The following is a 26706-nucleotide window of genomic DNA, read 5'->3' as shown; positions in this document are numbered from 1 at the left end:
GCATTCTTAAGTAAGGTGGTCTTTAGCTTCCAGGTGTTTGAGTTCCTTCCGAACTTTTCCTTGTGATTGAGCTCCAGTTTCAAAGCATTGTGCAACACAGTATTTTTAACTATACCTTATATTCCCATGACTTAATTATTTTATTACTGGAAGTTTGTACTCTTTTACCCTCTTCATCCATTTTGCCTACACCCACCTCCTGCTTCTGGCAACCACCAGTCTGTTCTGTGCATATATGAGCTTGAGCTATTTTATTTTTTTGTTTTAAGATAATACATATAAGTGAGATCATACAGTATTTGTCTTTTTTCAACTTACTTTACTTAGTATAATACCCTCAGGGTCCATCCATGTTGTCACAAATAGCAAGGTTTCATTCTTTTTTATGTCTGAATAATATTCGTGTGTGTGAATCTTTATTTTTGTGATCTTCCACAATGATCATGAATGGACTAGAAATGTAAGGTTACTTTTCAACACAAAGTGAAGATCACTAGATAATTTCAGTGTAGATCATTTCCTGAGACAAAGCAAACACCTCACAAGGCTTTTATTCAACTACTTCCAATGTGTATATAATAATACATATGCAAAAAATAAGTATTATTACACACATATATAAATATAATAATACATATATGCAGTGAAATATTATGTATAATATGTATATATTGCATACATTTTCTTTATCCATTCATCTATAGTGGACACTTAGGTTGTTTTCATGTCTTGGCTATTGTAACTAATGCAGCAGTGAACATGGGGGTGCATGTGTCTGGTTTTTTTGTTTGTTTGTTTGTTTGTTTTTACTTGACAGATAGGTCACAAGTAGGTAGAGAGGCAGGCAGAGAGAGAAGGAAGCAGGCTCCTTGCTGAGCAGAGAGCCTGATTTGGGGCTCAATCCCAGGACCTTGAGGTCATGACCTGAGCCAAAGGCAGAGGTTTAACCCTCTGAGCCACCCAGGCGCCCCGGTGCACATGTCTTTTCAACTTGATGCTTTGATTTTTCTTCAGGTAAATACCCAGAAGTGGAATTGCTAGGTCCTATAGCCAGTTCTCTATTTTTAATTTTGAGGGGACCCTCCACACTGTTTTCTGCAGTGACTGCACCAATTTACATTCCAAACAATAGTGCATAAGGGTTTCCTTTTCTCCATATCCACACTGATATTTGTTATTTCTTATCTTTTTGATAATAGCCGTTTTAACAGGTGTAAGGTGATATCTTATTGTGGTTTTGATTTGTGGTGTTTAGTGACATTGAACATTTTTTGTGTACCTGTTGGTCATCTGTAATCTTTCTTTGGAAAAATGTCTCTTCAGGACCTCTTCATATTTTTTACTTGGTTAATTATTTTGCTATTAGGTTGATGGGTTCTTTGTATATTTTGAATATTAATCACTTATCCAGGTGTATGTTTTCCAGTTATTTTCTCCCATTCACTATGTTGCCTTTGCATTTTATTAATAAGTTTGCTCTGCAGAAACTTTTTACTTGATGTAGACCCACTTGGTGATTTTTGCTTTTATTGCCTTTGCTTTGGTGTCAGATCCAAAAAGATCATCACCGATGTCAAGGAGCTTACTGCCTGTTTTCCTCTAGGAGTTTTATGGTTTCAGGTTTTACATTTAAGTCTTTAATCCATTTTGAATTCATTTTTGGTATAAGATAATGGTCCAATTTCATTCTCTCTCTTCTCTCTCTCTCTCTCTCTCTTTTTTTTTTTTTTTTAAGAGAGCACAGAGAGGGTCAGAGGGAGAGAGAGAATCTTAAGCAGGCTTCACACCCAGTGTAGAGACTGACACGGGAGGGAGCTTAATCTCACAACCCTGAGATGATAACCTGAACTGATATCAAGAGTCAAGACACTTAACCAACTGAGACACCCAGGCACTCCTCTGTTTCATTCATTTGCATATTGTTGTCAGGTTTGCCCAACACCATTTATTGAAGAGACCATCCTTTGCCCATTGTATATTCTGGGCTCCTTTTTTGTGGGGTAATTGACCATATATGCATGGGTTTATTTCTGGACTCTCTATTCTGTTCCATTGATCGTTGTGTTTTTATGCCAATGCTATACTGTTTTGATTGATATATAGTTTTAGGATTACTAAGACTTCATGAATAACACTTGTTCAGAATATTTTCTGATAGGACACTAATGACATGGGCACAACCTTGTGATTTAGTAGATATTTTACATTTAATTACTAGATTCTCTGTAAACCAGGCATTCTCCAAGTGTTATCTGTAGTCTCCTAGGAGTCCCCCATAGTCTTCTAGGAGGTTCCCTATGTTGATAATTTGCACTATTGCTGTAAAACAAATGGAAGATAAAACTGAACTGCTGGTATAATGTCATCAAATTGAACTAACAGTACATTCCTTATTACCACACAATTTTTTTAAATCCAGTTTCACTTAAGAATGTCATTGATGAAGCAGGAAAAAACGCTAGTTTTATTACATCTCGATACTTGAGCCTACATCTTTTAAATATTCTTTGTAATGACATGAGAAGTATGCATAAGATACTTCTGTTGCATACTGTTAAGTTACAAGCTTGCTTGAAGCAGTGACTGACATACTATGTTTGTTCAGACTTGATTATTTGGCAGACATTTTCTAAAAACTGAAAGACATTTGCTGGTCCTTGACATTATTTGTTCCCAGTGATAAAATTGGTGCTTTGAAGTGAAAATTAGAATTTTAGAAAAATTCTATCATTAAACTGTTTAGATTTCTAATACTTGAAGATTTATCCGTTGTGGTAGATGGTGATATTAATGAATGTGACTTTTTGTTATTATATAATGAAATGTGTCAAATTTGGAAGATTTGCATAATTCATTGATTCAGAATTTTCCAAATAACCAATGCATGATGTTACAAAAGATGCATGTGTTAGAGATCCATTCAAAATACATAATAGGCCAAGAGATTTCATGTAACAAACTATAAAAAGTTCATAAAAGGTTCATTTATGTGCTTTCAGATTTCATGTTGCAACTAACCTTTAAGGAACTACCACTTTTCAAGTTTTGAAAAGTGAAGAATATTCTATTCACAACTATTTAAAAAAAGTTAATTAGAGTGCCTGGATGGCTCAGTCGGTTAAGCATCTGCCTTCAGCTTAGGTCATGATACCAGAAGCCTGGGATCAAAGCCCCTAATCTGCTCCCTGCTCAGCAGATGAGTCCTGGGATCAAAGCCCCTAATCTGCTCCCGTCTCAGCTCCCTGCCTACTTCTCCCTCTGCCCCTCCACGCTCATTCATTCTCTCTCTTTTAATAAATAAATAAATAAATAAATAAATAAATAAAATCTTTATAAAAATGTTTAAAAGTTATTAAAATATTTATCTTCGGTCACCTGGATGACTCAGTCAGTTAAGCTTCTGCTTTCAGCTCAGATCATGATCCCAGGGTTCTGGGATGAGTCCCTCATCAGGCTCCTTGCTCACTGGAGAGCCTGCTTCTCCTTCTGCCTGCTGCTCCCACTCTTTGTGCATTTTCTCTCTCTCTCACAAATAAATTTTTAAAAATCTTAAAAAAAAAAAAAAGTTCTCTTTCTCCAACTACGTGTCTTTCGAGGCCAAGTTTTTTTTTTCATATATGTCAGCCAAAACAGCATATCATATTGAAGCATAATATATTGAAGGCCAAAGCAGATATGAGAAACCAGCTGTCTCCTATTAAGACAGAATGTTAAAGAGTTTTGCAAGAATGTGAAAAATAAAATTGCCGTTCTTCTCACTAAATTTCTTTTGAAAATATAGTTATTTTCATTAAAATATGTTAAGTCAACATGTAATGAGTTTATTTTTATTTGAAAATGAATTAATAGGAGCACCTGGGTGGCTCAGTGTGTTGAAGCCTCTGCCTTCAGCTCAGGTCATCATCCCAGGGTCCTGGAATCGAACTCCACATCAGGTTCTCTGCTCAGCAGAGAGCCTGCCTCTCCCTCTCTCTCTGCCTTCCTCTTTGCCTACCATTTATTTAAATAGTTTAAATAAATAATTTAAATAATGAAATAATTTAAATAATTAAATAATTAAACAATAAATTAAATAATAGTAAATAAATAAAATCTTTTTAAAAAGAAAATTAATACATAAATATTTTTAACTTGTTTTGGTTTTAATGTTTCAATATGGTAAATATCAATAGATACAACCTATGTAAGCAAAAGCTTTTTAGGAAATTTTTTGGAGTGGAAAGGGGTCCTGAGCCCAAAAAGTTTGACAACCACTACTATAAATTAAAAAAATTTAAATACTCGTATGTTAGTATGAGTGAAGAGGTGGGTGCTGTAGACTTGAAACTGAATCTACAGTTCAGCAAAGTAAAAACTGAATTTTTTTGAAGGCCTGTTAATGCACTGTTTTTAGTTAAGATCTCAAACATGATTTATTTGGCATAGCAATTTAATGTTATGAGGGCTTTTTATGTTGTTTCTTCTTAGCCTCTGCGACTTGATATAAAGAGAAAGCTAACTGCTCGATCTGATCGAGTTAAGAGCGTGGATTTGCATCCTACAGAGCCATGGATGTTGGCAAGTCTTTACAATGGCAGTGTGTGCGTTTGGAATCATGAAACACAGGTAAGAATTTTTAAGGACTTTTTAGAAACAGTATGTTAGACTGTGTTTATAATGCAAGAGAAGACAGAGAGTCCAATAGGTGTGCAGATTGCTTTCTCAAATAAATTAGTACAAAGTATTTTCAGGAAAGAGAAACTAACAGTTACGGGGTTATAGCTTATGGAAGAAACCGTTTCAGTCTTGTTATATACAACACTTAAATGTTATATTCTGATAAAAGTTAGTATTATCTTTTTGAAATAAAGGAAAATGCCACCAATATAAGGTCACTTGCTATAGATAAAGATTGAATAGTACTTAATTTTCTGTTCAGTCAATATTTTAATGATCTTAAGAATGGGATTTTTAATTTTATTTTTTCCCAAATAATTGATGTAATGATATGCAGGTAACTTTCAATCAACTATTCAAATTATAGAGTGTTAGAGAAATTATTTGTAGTCAGCTTTTGATTACACATATGAGAATATGCGTTATACAGATTATCTGCCTTAAATGCTTGTTTTGCTCTTTATCATCTGAGTAAATCATTTATCCTTCAAATTGGTTTATCTCTTATTTTCCAATCTTTGTTGATGGTTCTTAATCGTTTCCCTTCAAAATACAGAACATATAGTGGGCACTAGCTCATATAGTTATGTGTCTACTTACACAATCATTATTTTCAACATGTAAAGTTAAGTTCTTAATAGCCAGACAAAATTCACATTGAGTAATTTAAAATGGAAAAATAGGCTTAGGAACTAAGGTCAGTAATAACTCTAAAAACACCTTTACAGTCTTATGTCCCTATAATGGCACAGAATGACTGCACACTAAAGCAGGACCCCATCAGTAACATCTTATAAACATTAACACTTTGTTCCCTGCTTTATGCCAGTGCTGATAACATTGTCTGACACATAGTAAGTACTCAATAATTGTTTTTTGAGCTAAGGAATAATCAGTATTCCATTTATCACTATTTGACTATATCAGGATTTCTAACCTCTACAATTTCAGTTCTTCATTTTGTGAATCCATTTGTCTTAATGCAAATAGTATGCATGCTAACTGCTTTTTTTGATCCACTTCTGTTTTCACAGACTTAATATCTTTGTGATTTTATGCTTAACAGACATGTTGGTGCCTCCCCCAAACCCCACCACACATCCTAATTCTTCCTAGGGATCCCTTCTGGCAACTCCATTTAGCCATTTCTCAGATCTGTTATTTCACTGTGTTATGTTCTAAATCCCAGCTGTACTTCCCTTAACTTTCTCTCGGTTTTACTGTAACGTAACTCTCTCTGGTTCATCCAGTTTGCCTCTTTTTTTCTTTTGTGCCCTTCTGTGCCCTCTGGCAGGGCCACCTGCTTCCACTTTCAAAATTCATCTTGTTGGTAACTTCTGATTTCCTTCTTTCCTTCAAGAATGGAGTCCTGGGATGGATAGGGATTATACTAGTCTTACTTTCCACAGTTACTACAAGTGCCTATTTGACAGTGAGACTTACAGTAGATACTGAGTAAGTCTTTGTTTAATGGTTGGTCTATTTTTGGTTCTATCTCTTTTTTTCCCTCTATCACCAACAGAAGTTAATTGCCACTCATGTATATTAAGAGCAAAATTCTTTAAAGAGGCAAAACGGTTTTGGAAGTGAATTCAAATGTACTTGAATTTCAAATAAGTCTTTGAGGTGGTGAGTGCAGTGGTTAAAAATCAGTATGTTACAGTTTGAAGCCATCCTGCTTAAATAAATGATGTGGGCAAACCTCTTAAACATGTTAAGACTCAGTTACTTACCTAAAATGAAGATGATATTGTTGCCTTCCCTATATCACAGGATTGTCAAAAGGATTAAATCAAACTAGATAATAATATTGTGTAAAGTCCCATACAAGTGTTAGTCATTATTTCCCTAACTTACATTAAGTTATATTGAGTAGCATTTCTTCCTCTTTAGATTGTTTAGCTTCTATAATGCAGAGACCATCTCTCGTGTCATTTGTATCAGCCACAGCACTTAACCGTGGCCACTTAACTGTGGACCTTAACCGTGACTGTTCTGCAGCTGCTTTATTTGTACTGCTCAGCAGATCCCTGGATTTGTTGGCTCCTTATGAGCTTTTGTGCATTTTTCTGACATCTTACAGATTGTATGTTGTTTCTGCTCTCTGTATGGTAGTCAGCTGATAGCTGTACAGGTTAGAGCTGATGCCCCCATTTATTGTGTTTGTGTGAAGAATCTGTGAAGTCTGGCTTCAGAAGGCCAAAGTAGGCTCAACAGTTCTTATGAACCAGTCTCTATTGTTTCTTTTTTCTTACAACTTTTTTTTTTCTAAAGTATAGTTGACATAAATATAACATTAGTTTCAGGTGTACTAGTTTTGTTTCTTTTTATTTAGTGTACATGGTTAATCCGTAAGATTGTGCTGTTTTTCATTACTCTCTGGTACAAAAAAGAGAGATTGCAAAATGATAGTTTGAATCTCAGAATCTTAAAAAATAAGGCACCATAGTGGGAAGACAAAGACATGCATTTATCCCTGTTCTTTCTAAGAGGCTCTTTCAGTTTTCTGCTTTTATGCTATATGTATTATTCCATTTTGAGCAGCTTGAAGAGACATCTAAATCACTGTGTTTTCATGCTTCACTAAAAAGAGGTCAATAGCATTTATACGGAAACATTGCTAAAGTGTTCAAAAGAATTGGATCTTGTTTATGAGTTTATTTTGTGAGTTGATAGGTTTAATTTTAAAAAGAAAAAACTAAGAGCCAATTCATTCAACAAATAGTTACTGCACACTGGTTGTTTGCCAGCCACTGTTCTAGGCTCTGGGAATACAGTGGTAAACAAGATTCTTGCCATTGGGGAGCTTAGTAGAAAAATTAACATTAGACACATAATGAAAGTGCTATGTTATGAATGGGGAGTATAAGGTTCTGTTTGTGGGTTTTCAGGCAGAGGGCACAGGAGGAGCAAAGGTAAGAGTGGGAGTAGCCAAAGGTAAGGCTAAGAAGATAAGGAAGGGCAGGCTGGAGCACAGAGGATCTGGAATTCCATCTTGTGGAGATTTGCTTTCTTTTATCCTTTATAAGCATTTTAATTTTGAAACTGTTAAAGAAAAGAAGATTGGTCTTTTTTCTTCATTTGATTGTTGAGCTTTTGTGTTTTAGCCTGAGAATATTTTTAAATTAGGAATGATCTAAATAATTGGATATTTTAAATGTGACACAGTAGTTTTTTCAGTTATTTTCTCATAACTCAAAGTATATATTCTTATTGAATTTTTAAGACATTGGTGAAAACATTTGAAGTGTGTGATCTTCCTGTTCGGGCTGCAAAGTTTGTTGCAAGAAAGAATTGGGTTGTGACAGGAGCGGTAAGTAATTATATGAATTTCTAATTCCTTCAGTTTCTTAATTGGTCAGTGATTATGCAAATGATTTTGGTTCTTGATTATTAATTAGTCTAATGTTTTGAAGCATAGACTTTATAACTTGAGCCTATAACTTTTTTTTCAAGATTTATTTATTCATTTTTTAGAGAAAGCAAGGGAGGGGGTACAGACGGAGAGGCAGATTCCCAGCTGAGTGCAGAGGCTGATGTGGGACTCCATCCCGGAACCCTGAGTTTACTTACTACCCGAGTTTACTTACTTACTATCAAAAGTCAGGACACCTAACTGACTGAGCCACCCATGCGCTCCTACACCATTTTGCACAGTTTACTTTATAACAATAATAATTTCTAAATTTCCATTTCTAGGATGACATGCAGATAAGAGTGTTCAATTATAATACTCTGGAGAGAGTTCATATGTTTGAAGCACACTCAGACTACATTCGCTGTATTGCTGTTCATCCAACACAGCCTTTCATTCTGACTAGCAGTGGTAAGAGATGACTCCTTTTGATCATGTGCATCTCTTTCAGTAATTCATTTTCATTCAGTGAGACTTGCAATTCTTTTACTGCTGTTACATGTGGAGTTCTAATTCTGAGCAGCCTTTAAACTATTTAAGTCCATTACCGTGCTATCAGTGCTGCTTGCTTTTGTATTTAATGAAATATCAACTCTACTTAGGATTTGTGTAGCAATTGTTCCAGTTTCTGTCAGGGAAGTCCTGAAGGTCTAGATGATTAAACATCTGCTGAACAGAAAGCTAATTTACATGCTGGTGGGTGAGTTTTTGCCAGATTGCTACATACCCTCATCACTTTTTTCTTTATATTCAGGCTAGTTTGCTCTGTGGCATTATATCTAGAACAGTGAACTTTTGGAGGGTAATTAAAACAAGTTGTACTGATTTGGTAATAGCTCTTTGAAACATTTTTAAGTTAAAATTGAGAAGTAATTCAAAGCTTTTTTCTTTCATCATTCTTATAAGAGAAATGCTTGTTCCCTAGTCACTGCCATCATTATTCAGTCATACTTAGATTCTAATCAAACTTGTGTTACTCTTCTGTCATTCTGTAAAGCCCACTTGAGTCTTTCTTAAAATTTTTCATGAAATTTTTGTATTTACTAGTAGTAATTTCTCTATCTTATCTCACCTCTTCTGTAGGGAGTTAAGTTTATTCTTAGGATAAATAAGGATTTTGAAAAATTTGTTCAATTCTGATTCTATTTCTTTAAGCCTGGGAATGTATGATTTCTCTTAGATTTGCTGCCTTAAAAGGCACAAAGACTGCATCTTAGTTCTAAATGAAAGAAATATAAATGGCAACTAACTTGAGACTTTCTTTTGGCCTAGATGACATGCTTATTAAGCTCTGGGACTGGGATAAAAAATGGTCCTGCTCACAAGTGTTTGAAGGACACACCCATTATGTTATGCAGATTGTGATCAATCCTAAAGATAACAATCAGTTTGCCAGTGCGTCTTTGGACAGGACCATCAAGGTAGGGTGCCTGCTCTTTGTATCCATTATGTTGGTGAAATGTAGTTGTTTGAGATATTTTACTACTGGCTGCCCATGAAATTTATTCCTGCTTAGAAGTTTCTCTTAAAAGCTCATATTGAAATCAAAATAGGACTTGTGGTAACTTGATGCTCTTAACAGGAGGAGTGTTTTTCTGTGTCAAAGCAATATATTCTAAGACTTTTAAACTACTGCAAACCCAGAATAAGAAAGATGCTAGTATGGCCTCTTCTATTTCCTCTCCTTTTTGTGTATTTCCTCTATTTCCTGTTTCCTTTTAGTGTATTCATTGTTGACATCTGCTGATTATTAATCTGTTTTACATTAAAATTTCTTCTGCCTCCATTCTCTTTTCCTTACTGCATTTCTCTGTACTACTGCCAGGTATCTTTCTAAAACATGGATTTCACCTTTCTATTCCCAGTGTAAGAGTAAAGTTCCACTACCTTACTGTTGAATATGAGGGTTTCCAAGACTAGCCACAGCTAATATTATATCTCCTATAATCCTGGTCTATCCACCATTCTCCAGAAATGCCACGAATGTACATAGACCCTCATTCAACTGTTACCTCTGCTTGCAATGCTCTTTATTCTCCCTTTTTTACTTTTTTTCTCCTCTGGAAAACTACTCATCTTTCAAGGCTCAGCACAATTACTTACTCTGAGAAGCTCTCTTCAGACATCCATTTCACCTCTAGACAGAGCCAATCATGCTCATCCCATTCCTTTCATTCCTTTTTGTCTTTATTATGCCCTTCATTTTGAGCGATAACTAATATGTCTCCAGAAATCTTTATCCCCCAAAGTGTTGATCTTTGGGCAGGAACTGGGTGTCACCCCCACTCCCTCAAACAGATACTCGGTAGCAAGCAACACAGTGCTTTGCTTTTACTAAATGCTTAATACTTGTTGCATGAGTGGTAGTCATACTCCCTTTTCCATTACACTATTTAAAATGTCTCTATATGCATACGTTTAAAATGCTATATTGCACTTTCACTTACGTGTGTATGCTTACATCTATATAACATTCCTTTAACTTACATAAAATGTTATGTTATTTGTCTGATAATTGAGTATTAAATGATATCTGTCTAAATATCTTAGGGTTTTGACCTTACTTTTTTTTTTCCCTTTTGCTGGATTGTCCTTGCTTTTGACATAGGTTGAAAACTTAGAAATTAGTTTCGAACTTTCTTCACTAAAAGGTGTATCTTGAGAACATAAATTGTTTTATCTTTGGCTCAAGTAAAGTTTGTTGCATACAGTCAGTGGTAAACATTGTTTATGCATCTTTATACTTCCCACAGAGCCTCCTTTGTAGGAGGCACTCAATAATTATTTGTAAAGATAAATAATACTAGTGCTATGGTAATGTTTGACTACTTTTCCATACTTTAAATGTTTTAAATGTTTTGTTATGTGGTCATTTTCTCTTTTTAATATACCTTACTAAATTAACTTTCATTATCTTTATATTAAAATTCTCATGAAAGCATTTCTTACTGTTCTTTAGACTATAACCTGTGGATCACTGGGATGTCTGTTAAAAATCTAGATTCCTGGGGAACTATAGGGATAAAGAGAAATCTCTAGAGATAAAGCCTGGAAATTGGCATTTTTGGAGAATACTGTAGTTATTCTGCCCCCTAGAAAGTCAAGTAAAGTGAGAAAGAACAGAAATAAATGGTTGAAAGAAATGTACATTCTTTAGTTTTCCTGTCCTGGGCTTTGGCACTTTATATAATATGTCAGAAGTGTGATGGAGCTGCCTTCTGAAAAGCAAGGCCCCTATTGACTGGCAGATGCTGTTGCTCTTTAAAGGTGTGGCAGTTGGGTTCTTCCTCACCAAACTTCACTCTGGAGGGACATGAGAAAGGTGTGAATTGCATCGATTACTACAGTGGTGGCGACAAACCATACCTCATTTCAGGTGCAGATGACCGTCTTGTTAAAATATGGGACTATCAGGTACAATTTCTTCATAATCTTACTTTATCATATGTTAGACATGGATTTCACTGTTTGTTACAAGACAGTTAAGACTTGGGTTATTGAACTCTGTTCAGAGCATAATAACTTAAGTCTTAAGTATTTGCCTCTAAACAGTAGTCCTAGAGTTCTCCATAACAATGAAAGAAATGCCTATTGAGATTTTAAAATAAAACGCCATTATGTTTATTTTTTACTTAATAGTAGAAATTAGAAATTTAAATATTTCAACTAAAATGAAGTTACTACACCCTCTAGTATCCTCACTGGTAGACTTCTGTCCATATTTGAAAACTAGCAGATAAATGAATAATACCATGACGCCATGTTACAGACGTTTTGCCACATAGACTTTGTAAACCTAGTTATCACTTCTTGTTAACTATGCTTTTTATCTCTCAGAGACAGATTGAATTTCTGTTTTGTTTCTCACATCAAAATTTCCATGAACAGTTAATAAAATGAGGCCTAGAAAATCACTGTTACTTAGAACCTTATTCAGATTTGTGTTTAAGTACAGGATAAAATTATTAAAGATACTATTTTAGATCTTTGGGAGAGAAAATATTCATATGAAAACCAGATCTTTTGAGGTGTTTGTGTTTTTTTCTTTAAATATGATAGTTAAAATTCTATTTTCCTGTGTTGTCAAGGAATTAGAGAAATTATGCAGGTAAGATAATTGTGTTTCAGAATTTCTGTATCAGAAATTATTTAGATTAAAATAACAGCTCTCATTTTTATGTATCTGCAAACTGGAAAAATTAAGGATGAGTTACTTGTTTTTCACTAAAAATATTTTTGTGTCTTGATTACAGAATAAGACATGTGTACAGACACTGGAGGGACATGCCCAAAATGTGTCTTGTGCCAGTTTTCATCCTGAGTTGCCAATCATCATCACAGGGTCAGAAGATGGTAAGTTCAAAATGTATGTTTATTCTTGTACTTGTAATTACTAAGTAGTTATTTAAGTCAGATAGTGCCTTGCATTGTAATTGGAGGTTTCTGAGAATTTTGCTCTTTTTATTAGATAGAATATTTGTGCTGTAACAGAGCAAAGGGCCATTGTTATCTTCTTCTTCATCATCATTCTTTTTTTTTTTTTTTTTTTAAGATTTTATTTATTTATTTGACAGAGATCACAAGCAGGCAGAGAGGCAGGCAGAGAGAGAGAGAAGGAAGCAGGCTCCCCACTGAGCAGAGAGCCTGATGCCGGACTCGGTCCCAGGACCCTGAGATCATGACCTGAGCCGAAGGCAGCGGCTTAACCCACTGAGCCACCCAGGTGCCCCCCCCCCCTGTTTTTTTTTTAAGATTTTATTTATTTATTGGACAGACAGAGATCACAAGTAGACAGAGAGGCAGGCAGAGAGAGGAGGAAGCAGGCTCCGCGCTGAGCAGAGAGCCTGATGTGGGGCTCGATCCCAGAACCCTGGGATCATGACTTGAGCCGAAGGCAGAGACTTTAACCCACTGAGCCATCCAGGCGCCCCCTTCATCATCATTCTAATGCGTTTTGACTAGTACTTAAATAAGAGAACCCAGAAGTCCTAGAGAAAAACTGTGAAAAAACCAGTCAGTGGTTTGGAGTCCAAAAACCTGGGGTCATATTCAGGTGCTGCCACTTCATGCATATGTGGTTTGGGCAGATTATGAAATGGGAACAGACATATCCACCTCATAGGATTATAGTGAAAAGAAAAGATCATGTGTGTAAAGCACCTGCAGGTTCATAGTAGTTACCGTGCTGAGAAAATTCATTATTTTACATGGAAAATCACAGTTCTTGGTTTCTTACAATTTTCTGTTAATTTATGTTGCTTCATAAAATTACCTATATAGACTATAGATCAAAAAATTAAGCTGCCAGGAAACTAATTAAAAAAAGACTTCCCTTTGGTCGGTTCACCTGACACAGTTCATCGTTAGATATTCATTAGAAGGAAATATTCACATTGTTCTCTTTAGGAACTGTGCGTATTTGGCATTCAAGCACGTATCGCCTTGAGAGCACGTTGAATTATGGAATGGAGAGGGTGTGGTGTGTGGCCAGTCTGAGAGGGTCCAACAATGTCGCTTTGGGCTATGATGAAGGGAGCATTATTGTTAAGGTAATCTCTTATTATACTCTTTCTGAGCAAAATGAACACAGTGGAAGCAGTTTTCCTTATGTTTTAGTACAGTCATCTTCTAAGTTACCAGTTTTATTAAACTGGCTCTTCTTTCATTAAGCACAAGAGATTAAGCACTGGATTAAAGTGGAAGAAAGGAACCCTCTGTTAAATGAAAATAGAAAATGTTTATTTTGTGGTTTTATATGGTTTCTTTTATTGCTAAAAGCCATTTGTCATTCTTCCAGCTTGGTCGGGAGGAACCTGCCATGTCCATGGATGCCAATGGAAAGATAATTTGGGCCAAGCATTCAGAAGTACAGCAGGCCAACCTAAAAGCAATGGGAGATGCTGAAATTAAAGATGGAGAAAGACTGCCACTAGCCGTCAAGGATATGGGCAGTTGTGAAATATATCCCCAGACTATTCAACATAATCCTAATGGGCGGTAAGCCATCACCAGAATCTGTCCTAGGCTTCTGAGTATGTTAGAGCAGAGCTTGCGTATCCACAGCATATACCACCCTACACTGTGGTGGGCATTCCTCATGAGCTTTTGCCCTGGAATCCTCAATAGAGCTGCCGACATACCAGTCAGTTGAGTTGGCATGCAAGGTGAAAGCATATTTGCCTTTCTGGCTTTGTCCCACTGTACAACTTTGAACAGTTAAATAGTTTTTCTATTTATTCATTTTAAATGTGCTGGGTTTGTATTCTTGTGCTGCTTTGAGGGCAGGTATCATGTCTTATACTGAGACAGTAGGTGCTCTAAATACTTGCTAATTAACTTAAGAAGAGGTGACTCTTAAGTATTTGTCTTTTGAAAACATTAGGGGATTGATAATAATTCTGCTTCTTATCTATAATTTGAACCATCATTTTTGTTTCTTAAGATTTAGAAAGCACCAAACATCTTGAGTTTCAAGCATGAGTTTAAACCTGTGCATCTTTAAAAGTTACTTTACAGTAGATCTGGGCATCTTACAATTCTGTTCTGAGTATCGAAAAAGACAAGCTTTGTAAACCAAGTATATGAATTGTTTAGTAAATGTTATCCATAGTTACTTGTAATATAATTTCCTTAGGAAGATTAAGAATGCATTGTATATTTTTTCCCTTAATATCATAAAACTTTTTTTTTTTTTTTTTTTGCATCTTACATTGGTAGTCCAACAGCAACCAGTACAATTTTTTTTAAAGGTTTTAATTATTTATTTGACACAGAGAGAGGGAGAGAGCACAAGCATGGGGAGAGGCAGGCAAAGGGAGAGGAAGAAGCAGGTTCCCTGCTGAGTAAGGAGCCCAGTGCAGCATCCCAGAACCTTGGGATTATGACCTGAGCCGAAGGCAGATGCTTAACCAACTGAGCCACCCAGGCACCCCAGAGTAGCACCTTCTTATGTCTTCTTATGGTATAAATGTAATATATTTATATTTATGTATATAAATATAATGTATTTGTATGTATAACATATATTATATTTATATATATTTGTATAAATATAATAAATATACCTTCTTACAGTATAAATGCAGTGAGCAAAATGCTAGGCATTTTGATTCTCAATAAATATCAGTTGAGGGGCGCCTGGGTGGCTCAGTCAGTTAAGTGTTCGACTCTTGATTTTGGCTTAGGTCATGATCTCAGTGTTGTGAAACGGAGCCCCACACTGGGCTCCAGGGTGGTTATAGAGTCTGCTTAAGAATCTCTCACTGCCCCTCCCCACCCTTGAAAATCAGTTGAATTATTAGAATCTTGGCCCTTGTGCATCTCCAGCCATTCTTATCTTCCTGTCCCACGTATCCTTTGTTTATAAGAGAGGGCCACTGCAATAAGATTTCCAGCAAAACCCTATCTTTATGTTTTTGGAATTGTTGTGTAGAATATTTATGTCTAGTTCTGTATTTGAAGAAATGTATAACTTTAAAAGATACTAGATTCAGTTATAACAGTCAACTAAAGTGGCATTTGTTATTAGAAGTATTTTATTATGAAGATGAGCATTGTTTCATAACTTCCACATGTTATTGATCCTACTTCTCTCCCTGGCTTCCATAATTTCCAGGTTTGTTGTGGTGTGTGGTGATGGTGAATATATCATCTACACAGCAATGGCATTGAGAAACAAAAGCTTTGGGTCTGCCCAGGAGTTTGCATGGGCCCATGATTCTTCAGAGTAAGTTTTGGTTTGTGCTCTCCAGCTAGCCCTGACTGCATGCAGATAGGTGATCTGTGTGCAGCTGTATGAAACATGTTCCAAAGGCTCAGTGTTGGCTGTGCTTCTTTGTGTTCAAGAACAGTTCTCACCAGTGCTGCCTTTGCCCTTTCTGTATTCATTATTCAGCAAGCTCACTCAGGCTCATCTAATAATCCATTAAATTAGGGGCCCAGCACCCATTTCCTTGATGGAACCCTTGACAGGGCCTGGTGCTTATAGATGGGCTCAAGACAAAGGAGGCTCTCCCTTTGCCCTGGAGTCCTGAGGTGTTGCTAGGTCCTGAGCTAGTTGCGAGAGAGTGTAGTCTGATGTCATCTTGATGAGAACTTCATTGAATCTTTTTTAAAACTCATTTTCTGTGATGTTATCCAACTCCCATTATTAAATTCTGTCTAAATTTTGAGTATTCACAAAATATTCTTATTAAAAACAGGAAAAATCATTTAACTCTGAATTATCATACTAGGTGCTAATTAATTATCATTATTTGTACTAGATACTCGTTACCGAGTGGTTCCTTTTGATTCCTTTTTGGTGCATATAATAAATATTAGGGCTTTGGTTTTTTCTGACCATACAACTGAGTTACATCTTCCGTTTTCTTAGTTTTGTTTTCTCCATATATTGTATTGCCCCTGCCCTCAACAGTGAGAAACCTGAGCCTCAGTTTTGCATATAAGGTGCATGTTTTTAAGTTTTTTAACAGTAAGATATACTGAGGTAAGAATTTGTTTTGATCTTTTCATAGATTTCCTAAATACATTCATACATGCACTGTTCCAAATACTAAAATGTACTTTGATATCATCTTAAAAAAAATTACAGTTCATGGATTGCCTCACCACTCTTAACATACCTCTCTGTTTTGATAATTTGCTTTTTTTTTTCCTCTTAATCTTTATCTAGCTAAGGCCCTTTCAGCATCTTTCCTGTCTTGATAGGAACACTCATCAGATCACTTCCTTAAATACTCTTGATTATCCAGCAACAGCCACAGTCCCTTTTTTCAAGAGGCCTGAATATACACAATGTTCTAAATAGTTGCCAGAAATGGCTGAGCCGCTTGTTAAAGTTTTTATCTTTAAGTCATCTTTATTGAGTTGTAATTTATACAAAATTAAATGCACTACTTTAAATGTATGTTTCAGTGAAATTTGGCAGATAGATACAGTCTGTAACCACCAGCACAATAAAGACATAGAACATTTCTGTCATCCCTGGAAAATCCCTTTGTTTTCCCTTAACAGTCTTTTCCCTGGCCCCAAACACTGATTTGCTTTTTGTCACCATGTGGATTAGATTTGTCCTTAGAGTTTAATATAAAGGGAGTCCTACAGTATCCACCCTTGTGTCTGGCTTTTTTTGCTTAGCATAATATTTTTGAGATTCATCCATATTGTTGCATAAATCAGTAACTGATCCCCTGTTCTGCAGAGTAATATTCCATTGTATGAATATATCATAGTTGGTTTAATCACTCACTTTTTGAGGGATGATGGGTCTTTTTCAGTTTCTGAAATAGTTGTAAACCCTAATAATGTGTGTAATAGTGTAAAACCCATAATTCATTACTCAGATATATTTGAAAATATTTCTAACATTTTATGGAAGTATGGTTTGGTATATAATATGCCATGTTTTCCTTCCTTCCCGCCAGATACGCAATAAGAGAGAGCAACAGTGTTGTAAAGATATTTAAGAACTTTAAGGAAAAAAAATCATTTAAACCAGATTTTGGAGCAGAAAGTGAGTGCTATTTATTTATGACACAATATTAGAAGCTTTTCAATGGCTCAGAAACATCTAAACCAAAATCCTTTTTCCTTTTAGGTATCTATGGAGGCTTCTTACTGGGAGTCAGATCCGTAAATGGCTTAGCTTTCTATGACTGGGACAATACCGAACTCATACGCAGAATTGAAATTCAGCCCAAACACGTGAGTTTTCCCCTCCATTGTTACTTCTGGAGTGTGCACCTTTGCGAGGAACTGTCGGTCCCTGAGGCAAATAAGTGTCTTTGTACCCAGCTGTCCTGGTTCCATTTGTGTTGGACACAGTACCATTTACTTTAAGATTGCTTAGAAAATCAGAATTGTATATGAATGAGGCAGTAGACATTGGGTATTTTGAAAAGCACCAAAGGTTATACAAATGTTATACAAATATATTCATATTTTATTTTATTTTTTTAAAGATTTTATTTATTTATTTGAGAGAGAATGAGTGAGAGAGAGCATGAGAGAGGAGGTCAGAGGAAGAAGCAGACTGCCTAAGGAGCTGGGAGTCCGATGCGGGGCTTGATCCTGGAAGTCCAGGATCATGACCTGAGCCGAAGGCAGTTACTCAACCAACTGAGCCACCCAGGCGCCCCTGTTATTCATATTTTAAATGGCATTTAACAGAATATAAAAAGTATACTTTCAAGACAGGAAGTCAGGGAGCTCTTGACTTGGAAAGGCTTAGGAGCCCCATACCATTCAGAAAGCCTTTTCGGGCTTTACCTGATGATGGCTGTTGAAACTTCAGATAAATGCCTCTAGTGACAGAGCTTTCTACCTTTGGAACTGCCTGCTTCTTTGACCACTTTTCATTGTCACAAAATTCTTTGGAGACAAATCTACCTCCCTAGCGTCCTGGTTGTGTCTTTTACAGCATGCAGTCTGAGTGGGGACTAGGGCCCCACAGGGCAAAAATTGGTTACTGAGTGTAAAGAAAATTCACTCTTTATCTATAAAGCATATTTATATGTATGTATATATGTGTATGTGCTATGTATGTATAAGCATATATATAATATCCATGGTATTAAAACTTTATAGGTGAGGTGAGGTGAGGAAAAAAAATGTCTAAAAAGGTTACTGGGTGTGTGGGTGGGGATGATAATGAAAAAAAAAAAAAAGGCTGAAAAACACTTTTCTAGAGCAATAGGGACTAGGCTACTGCTGCTAAATTATAGCACGTTCAGTGTCTACTGACAGCTTTCCTTCCTGTTTTCCTTGAGTCTTTCCATTTCTAGGCTAAAGAGTGAGGCACTGCCCTGTCCACCCTCCAAATAAATACAAATATATACGTACATATGTGTGTAAATGTATATCTATATATACACTGTATGTACTACATAAAATTGTTAAATGCATACTTACTACCCTAATATAAGAAGACAAGTCTTGTTAGAAACAAAGTGTATGCAGTTTGTCATACCGCTTAGAAATCCCAAACTGTTTTGTTTGCCATGTTGTAGATTTTCTGGTCTGACTCTGGAGAGCTTGTTTGTATTGCCACTGAGGAGTCATTTTTTATCCTGAAGTATCTGTCGGAAAAAGTCTTGGCTGCACAGGAAACACATGAGGGAGTTACTGAAGATGGCATTGAAGATGCCTTTGAGGTAATTGACCAACACAATTTTAGCTTTGTTTTTACTGATTTATATTCATATAATAGAACTTCACTGATTTTAATATTTTATTAAGTTAGGTTTGGAGAAAGTAACATTTAACTAATTACAGTGAAATGCAAAAATTAAAGTCTTATCTGAAAGATCAGAGTTTGAAAGTATGTATGTTTAAAAGAAATTTGTACTTTGATTTTAGGAAGTTTTTAGATTCCTTTGGTATCTTTTAGTAAGGAAATTAGAAGGTGCTTTGGTCTTAAGACAGTTTACCCAGAGTGATTTAAATGAGCTCTCAAATGGTTAAGTTAAATCATCTGTTGTGGAGATGGTCCTGGAAGATTTTATGAAATACTTCTCCAGTTTCATGTGTGTGAGTTTAGATCACCACTTTCTGGATCACAGCTCTGATGCAGCAGTGAGAATCTACATTACAAATATACTCAGCCAGGAAATCTGTTTTTTACATGGAGAAAGAAGATAGAAATTCCAAGGAAATATTTTCTTTCTTAAAGTAGGCTCTTACGTTGTATTCCTTATTCTACCTTATCACCCCCAGTCATACTCAGTTTTTGTTATTGACAGGATTTCTAATACTTGTAAGTTCATAATAGACTATTTTTTCTTTGCAGGTTCTTGGTGAGATTCAGGAAATTGTGAAAACAGGGCTGTGGGTAGGCGATTGCTTCATTTACACAAGTTCTGTGAACAGATTAAATTATTATGTTGGAGGAGAAATAGTCACCATTGCCCACTTGGATAGGTAACTGAGTATTGTTTTGCTTTTGTCTCAAGCATCCTAAACTTAGAATTATGCTTTTTAAACAAAATCTGTTGCTGGCTTGTAGCAGCAATAGCCTTGATTTTTCATTGTATAGTTTTAGTACGTTGGCTGTTGTTGATCAGAACTGTTTCAATCAAAGTGAGATTTTGAGCAAGAGGCAGGTTTTTTATGTGTGTGTCAGAGAGAGAGAGAGTGTGTGTGTTTACCTACTGATGTGGGCCTACTCCTAAATTAATTTCTGTTTCTGTTATAGGACAATGTATCTCCTGGGCTATATTCCTAAAGACAACAGGCTTTATCTGGGAGATAAAGAACTGAACATTGTTAGCTATTCTCTGCTGGTTTCAGTGCTGGAATACCAGACAGCTGTTATGAGAAGGGACTTTAGCATGGCTGATAAGGTTCTGCCTACCATTCCAAAAGAACAGAGGACCAGAGTTGCACACTTTCTAGAAAAGCAGGTAAGAGTTTTTTGGTTTGTTTTCTTTTTGGGTGGTTTTTTTTTTTTTTTTCCTCCTAAACCTATTGAAAAGAATGTTAGTATAGATTTGAAAACTGTTTCTTTATTGCCACTTAATGGCAGTGGAATTTCTCCTGTAAACTTAAGTTACTTACTAGCCTCTTCTTTGTCCTTTCTTAATGCCCCAGTAACTTCTTTTTTTTTTATTTTTATTTTTTTTATTTTATTATTTACTTATTGAGAGAGAGAGGAGACAGAGAGAATGCACACACATAGGGAGGGAGAGGGAGAAGGAGAGAGAGAATCCTTAGCAAACTCTGCACTAAGGCAGAGCCTGATGCAGAGTTTAATCTCACATCCCTGAGACCATGATCTGAGCCAGATGCTCAACTGACTGAGCCACTCAGTGCCGTAACTCTTAGTGCCTTCTTTAAATGTTTAAAGCAAAGAAAGAAAGAAAGAAAGAAAAATGTTTAAAAGTGATTATCAGTCTTCTCTTTCTGGAGACTTCTTTTTTTTTTAAAAAAAAGATTTTATTTATTTTTTTGACAGATAGAGATCACAAGTAGGCAGAGAGGAGGAAGCAGGCTCCCTGCCAAGCAGAGAGCCCCTTGTGGGGCTCGATCCCAGGAGTCTGGGATCATGACCTGAGCCGAAGGCAGGGCTTTAACCCATTGAGCCACCCAGGCGCCCGTTCTGGAGACTTCTTTTCCATTTTATCAATATTTTAATTTCCATCGTATATTTTCCCTCTCTATGCTAGCAAGCCTTTTTTTCTTTTTTCTTTTCTTTTTACTATGGTAAAATATACATTGCATAAAACTTACCACCACTGATACGCCCCTTTCTGAATGGAATGTTTTTAAATCAAATTTGTATGTGCACAAAGTGTAAAGTTCTGCAGAACTTAAGAAAAACAACCGCACTTCTTTTCCTTTCTCACACCTGCTTCCTAGAGGTAATCATTTTTATTCTTTTGGTTGATTCTCTTGGTGTTGATTTCTACATCTCTAAATAAAAGCCAGTTTTGATGACTCTATGGAATGTGGAAGACCGTTTTAGATTTTCTGTCCCCTGGAGTGCTTGCTAATGAATAAACTGGACATAAGACCAACAGTGAAGTCTAGGTAATAGTATCCTATCCATGTCAGGACCTGCAAGCAAAATGTCTGCTGAATGACCTACAGATCAGAGAAAGTTGGAAGAAAGCTTTCACATTTGACTTGCTTTTTTTTGAGGGACTGGACTAGATAATCTCTAAGCCCAGTTTATTGAGTAGATTAGGAACAGCTAGGTCTATACCACTGTGCCTTTCTTTTTTTGAAATGGCTCTTGTTCACTCAACTTTCCAAAATCCTTTTCTTTTTGACATTGGTTTGCTTTTGCATTATTGATTTTGCTAGTTTCATTTTTTTTTCTTTTTTAATTTTACTAGTTTTACATCTGTTTGTTCAGCATCAGTTACCTCCTGCTGCTTAGAAAACAGCACTGTGGGACTGAATTTTGTCTGTTGGTTGGTTCTTACCAATTAATTTAGTGAGTGACTCCTTAATTTTTCTGTCTTCTCATTAGAGTATTTTGTTACCTATTACTTTTGTTTAGGCAGTGAGGCTATGTGTCAGCAGGGTAGTCTTAGTTTGAGAGAGATAAATAAATGGATGATTTGCTGTGTACGCATACCAGATATATATGCATACAGAGTGCACACACACTTACATCTGTTCTCTGTTTAGGGCTTCAAGCAGCAAGCTCTCACAGTATCCACAGATCCAGAGCATCGCTTTGAACTTGCTCTTCAGCTCGGAGAACTGAACATTGCATACCAGTTAGCAGTAGAAGCAGAGGTATGTAATAAGTCAGGATTTTTCATAACTAATGTAAAGATTAGGAGGTACTTCTTCGTGTTTAGTGTAAGTTTTCATTGAAATTCTCGGAAATGCAAATTAGTAACTCTCTTTGGTGAGATTATTGCCATTCTTTGATCATCTAAAAATGCATTTTGTTAGTCTTTACATAAATTAAATGTTTCTATTGGAGATATATTCTTAGTATCTTATTTAAGAAAAAGTGTTTTCAATAGTTTATATGAGATCTATTTTGTAAGATAAGAAATAAGATACAAGATACAGTAGTCTGAGAACTCTTTTAAAGAGTATAGACAAAGCAGTAATTTGCCAGTATCCCAAACTTCTGAGAGAGTTGTTGGTTTTAAATAAAGATTTTAATATTTTGACATAATTCAATGACATTTTAATAAACTATTATCTATTGAGGGCCCACCAGCTCTGGTTTAAGGCTAGCATTTATTGGTAAATTCATTTCAGATGTGCTAAATAAATTTCAGCTATGTTAAGATCATCCAAATTTGTAGCATTTGATTTTTGAGAAGCTACAAGTGACAGATGATATTGTTGAATATTTAAGGATATAAAAACAATCTTCTGCTCTTTCAAAAAAGGGTATTAAATCACTCATTAAAATAACCGCAATCTAATTACCTTAAAACTCCAATTAGATAGTATTACTTTTAGTTTTACCGTGTAATTACAAAATAAAAATATAATGGGTTGATGATTATTCATGCATCATTAAAATTGATTTGTGTTTGAATTAATTTTGTATACACGAATAACTTCCATTTTCTCATTACACATTTTGTCATTCCATTCTTATTTTGATTGATAGAACTAACTTAATAGGCACAGCTCAGTATATGTATGAAATATCTCCCATTGTCAGCATAGTAATACTCAGGTTACAAAAGAGTGTTGATGTTGAAAATTCAAATGTTTATTTCCGTAGATGTTTTAACTTGTAAACTCTTTCTTACAGTCAGAACAAAAGTGGAAACAACTTGCCGAACTTGCCATCAGTAAATGTCAGTTTGGCCTTGCCCAGGAGTGCCTGCACCACGCACAGGATTACGGGGGTCTGCTGCTCTTGGCCACTGCCTCTGGAAATGCTAGTATGGTGAACAAACTAGCAGAGGGTGCAGAGAGAGATGGCAAGAATAACGTGGCATTCATGAGCTACTTTTTACAGGGCAAGTAAGTATTTTACCCAAGATCTAAGAGAGATGGTAATTTAAAACACTAATTTCTGCACTGACTTTGAGGGTGCTTTAGAGAGGAAGAATGAACCTGGAAAGAGAATGGAGAGAGTTCTGGCCTTGCTTCTGGCTAGTGGGGGCAGTCAGAGGACAGTGCTACCTTGGTGGCATTCGCCTTCAATAAGGGATGCTTTTCACATATTTGATCTAAATTGAGCAAAATGAGCTGTTTAGGGAGGGTGTGGACTGAGAGAAATGTTAAACCACTTTCTCAAAGCCTTGCCTCTCCCGGGCTGAGCCATTTTATTTCACCATGGCAGGAAGCTATTCCCCTGCTTCCATAGTACCCAGATGGCAGTAGCTTTGCCCTAATTGGATAGTTCTGACCTGTGCATGGCAAGAATAAAGGGAGTTGAGGATGATGTCAGGTGCTTCTAGAATTGCATCTAATTGTAAAGTGTAAAAAGGTCATATACTTCTGAAAGTCTAGCGGTTAGTGCAAATCAAATCATCTCAGCATTAGTTGACCATATTAAGAAATCAAACACAAAAGTGTTTAATCCTTGCTCTAGTGACTTTTCTAAACCTCACACTTTATTATAAAAACTTGGTGCACCCCAATGTGTATCATAATAGATGTATTTATAAATTTGTATACTTGTAGGAATAGGCCCATAATTTAAAAGCCAAAAAGTGTCCTGAAAATAGTTCCTTAAAACTTATCTGATGGCAAAACCTGAACTCTGAAGTACTATTATTAGTTGCTTTTATGCCACTCGTTTTTTAGCACATCCATGCATGTGTTATTGCAGAATATTAACGTTTATGACTTTTATTTGATGCTGAGGAGGTGTGCTCACTTCAGCAGCACATTTACTAGAATTGATACTGAGGATGTTAGGTAATATATAGTATATGTACTATATTACCTTTCTAAAACCCAAAACCCTGTGTTTTTTTTCGCCAAAACCCTGTGAATTCTAAAGCACATTATATACTTTATCAAACTTAGAAAAAAAAATTAAAAAAAGAAACAAATTAAGAAAACAGACACCAGGACATTTTCTGGCTGGGCAGCACTGGATTGTCCAGCACAGCTCACATTGGAGAATTGCCCTTGTTGACCCCACCTGTAAAACTAAGTTTCTGCTCCTGAAAGCCTTTAAAATGTGCTTGTCTAAGCTGCCTTAGCTGGTCTTAAAATGCCCAGTTAACTTACTTTAAACAACTCCTAAGAAGAAGCTATCAGGAGATTGAAAATGGTCACAAACCTGCTCTGTCCTTCATGCTTATGGAGTACATTGAGGACGTAAACACCCTGGTGATGACAAGTAAATGGCTCAGTGACAGAAACGAGGTGTATGTGTGGAAGCTGGGGAAAGCATACTCACCTTGCATTGCTTAATCTGCATTTCTTTGTCTATTCTTGGTAATAGTGCCTCTCCTTTTGAATCTTTAGGCTTGATGCTTGCCTGGAACTCTTGATTAGAACTGGCCGACTGCCAGAAGCTGCCTTCCTGGCCCGGACTTACTTACCCAGTCAGGTTTCAAGGTACAGACTTTTAGTTTTAGGAACAAATGTTTCAGGTAAAAACTAGAGCACACTTACTCAGTCTCTCTCTGGTTCCATAATCTCTACAATAGGGTGGTGAAACTCTGGAGAGAAAATCTCTCAAAAGTCAATCAGAAAGCTGCAGAATCCCTTGCCGATCCAACAGAGTATGAAAACCTTTTTCCTGGATTAAAAGAAGCCTTTGTTGTGGAAGAATGGGTGAAAGAAACACATGCTGATCTGTGGCCAGCCAAGCAATACCCACTTGTCACGGTGAGTCTCCAGGCAGCCAGACCTCATTTATTGTGACTAAAGTGTAGAAGTGCATCACACTTTACATACATTATTGTTGGACTGAGAGCTAATATCTGGGATTTGGGTCAAGTTTAGAGATGAACTGACTTCAGAATATTTCATCATTGCTTTATTCTGATAGCCAAATGAAGAAAGAAATGTTATGGAAGAGGCAAAAGGCTTTCAGCCCTCAAGATCTGCAGCTCACCAGGTCAGTAGAATATTGAATGAGATAATCTGGTTAAGATTTGTTCATTTTAAGTACCTTCTCCCACTTCCTAATCCTAACAGCTTCCCTTGGGGGAAAAGTATTTGAACAAATTCCTTCATCTTTGTCTGTGTCTCCACTTGGGCTTTCAGGAACTTGATGGGAAACCACCTTCTCCTACTCCAGTTATTGTGGCCTCTCACACAGCCAACAAAGAAGAAAAGGTACAGACGTCATACCCAGATATTCCAGGGGAACCCCATGCTCACTCCTCCTTCTCTCCCCATGAATGGTTGCAGGATGGGCAGGCCTCTGCATTTTAAGTGATGTAATCACTTTCAGAGCAGGGGCTTTGCAATGAGAAAATGCCCCTTTTGACTATTGCTTTGGTTCTCTTTGGATCATGAATCAGAGGTAACTTCAAAAGGTTATCAGAGATAACCAAGTGCTGTATGACTCTTTTCTTTGCAGAATTTACTTGAACTGGAAGTAGACCTGGATAATTTGGAATTAGAAGATATTGACACAACAGACATCAACCTAGATGAAGACATTTTGGATGATTGAGTGTAATGTTTCTTGAGAACCCAACTCATAGATCATTATTATGGACAGGTATTGATTGCCACCTTGACCGCCATGCTTTGGACTCTGAGAAATTCCTTAGATTTTTATATGAAAAGGCTGAGTGTGGCTCACTGGGAGCACAGTGCTCTTCTCATCTTAGGAGTGGTTTATGTGCAGCATCTAAATCACTGTTTCCTTGTTAAGTAAAACAAATGTGGGCTTTGATTTTTTTCATACGGTCGTTAGACCATATCTCATAAAATCTTTTGAATTAATGAAAATACTTGAAAGCTTCCTTTCTAAATTAGGAAAATAAACTTCTAGTTTTAGAAGGCTAAGCCAAACTGTACCTCATCTAGAGATCAGCTCACATTCTCCTAACCCTTTTTTTTTGATGTTCCCCCATGCCCAAGTCTACATACTTGGGTTTTTATGCCTCACCCCAATTTTGTGTACTTGCTTCTTGAATCAGAATCTGAAACCCAGCTCTTCTAACCTTGTTAAGCTGGGCTCTGTTTAAACTACCTGTTTGGTAATACAGAAAGATACAAGTACTTTTTTGGTC

General features: G+C 36.3%; 1 protein-coding gene across 2 annotated transcripts in view; it reads left to right on the top strand.

Moving 5' to 3' along the window:
- COPB2 (COPI coat complex subunit beta 2) overlaps positions 1–26706 on the top strand; it is a 39782-nt gene that overhangs the window by 6821 nt on the left and 6255 nt on the right. The window contains exons 2-22 of one of the 2 annotated variants that reach the window (XM_059162772.1): positions 4468–4605; positions 7883–7969; positions 8356–8482; positions 9344–9492; positions 11339–11485; positions 12325–12424; positions 13478–13620; positions 13869–14068; positions 15687–15797; positions 17497–17585; positions 17670–17776; positions 19081–19224; positions 19860–19990; positions 20265–20472; positions 22205–22315; positions 23304–23518; positions 24980–25072; positions 25165–25345; positions 25509–25577; positions 25727–25798; positions 26046–26189. In XM_059162772.1, the coding sequence (XP_059018755.1) occupies positions 4468–4605; positions 7883–7969; positions 8356–8482; positions 9344–9492; positions 11339–11485; positions 12325–12424; positions 13478–13620; positions 13869–14068; positions 15687–15797; positions 17497–17585; positions 17670–17776; positions 19081–19224; positions 19860–19990; positions 20265–20472; positions 22205–22315; positions 23304–23518; positions 24980–25072; positions 25165–25345; positions 25509–25577; positions 25727–25798; positions 26046–26141 (2718 nt within the window). In that variant the 3' untranslated portion in view covers positions 26142–26189. Of the gene's footprint in view, positions 1–4467; positions 4606–7882; positions 7970–8355; positions 8483–9343; positions 9493–11338; positions 11486–12324; positions 12425–13477; positions 13621–13868; positions 14069–15686; positions 15798–17496; positions 17586–17669; positions 17777–19080; positions 19225–19859; positions 19991–20264; positions 20473–22204; positions 22316–23303; positions 23519–24979; positions 25073–25164; positions 25346–25508; positions 25578–25726; positions 25799–26045; positions 26423–26706 lie in introns of those variants that run through there. The other variant, XM_059162771.1, reaches the window with a different exon arrangement.

This window comes from Mustela lutreola, chromosome 2 (assembly GCF_030435805.1).
Source record: "Mustela lutreola isolate mMusLut2 chromosome 2, mMusLut2.pri, whole genome shotgun sequence".
Classification (NCBI taxonomy): domain Eukaryota; kingdom Metazoa; phylum Chordata; class Mammalia; order Carnivora; family Mustelidae; genus Mustela; species Mustela lutreola.
Note: the sequence above shows the minus strand (reverse complement) of the source record. Positions and strands in the feature narration are given on the sequence as shown.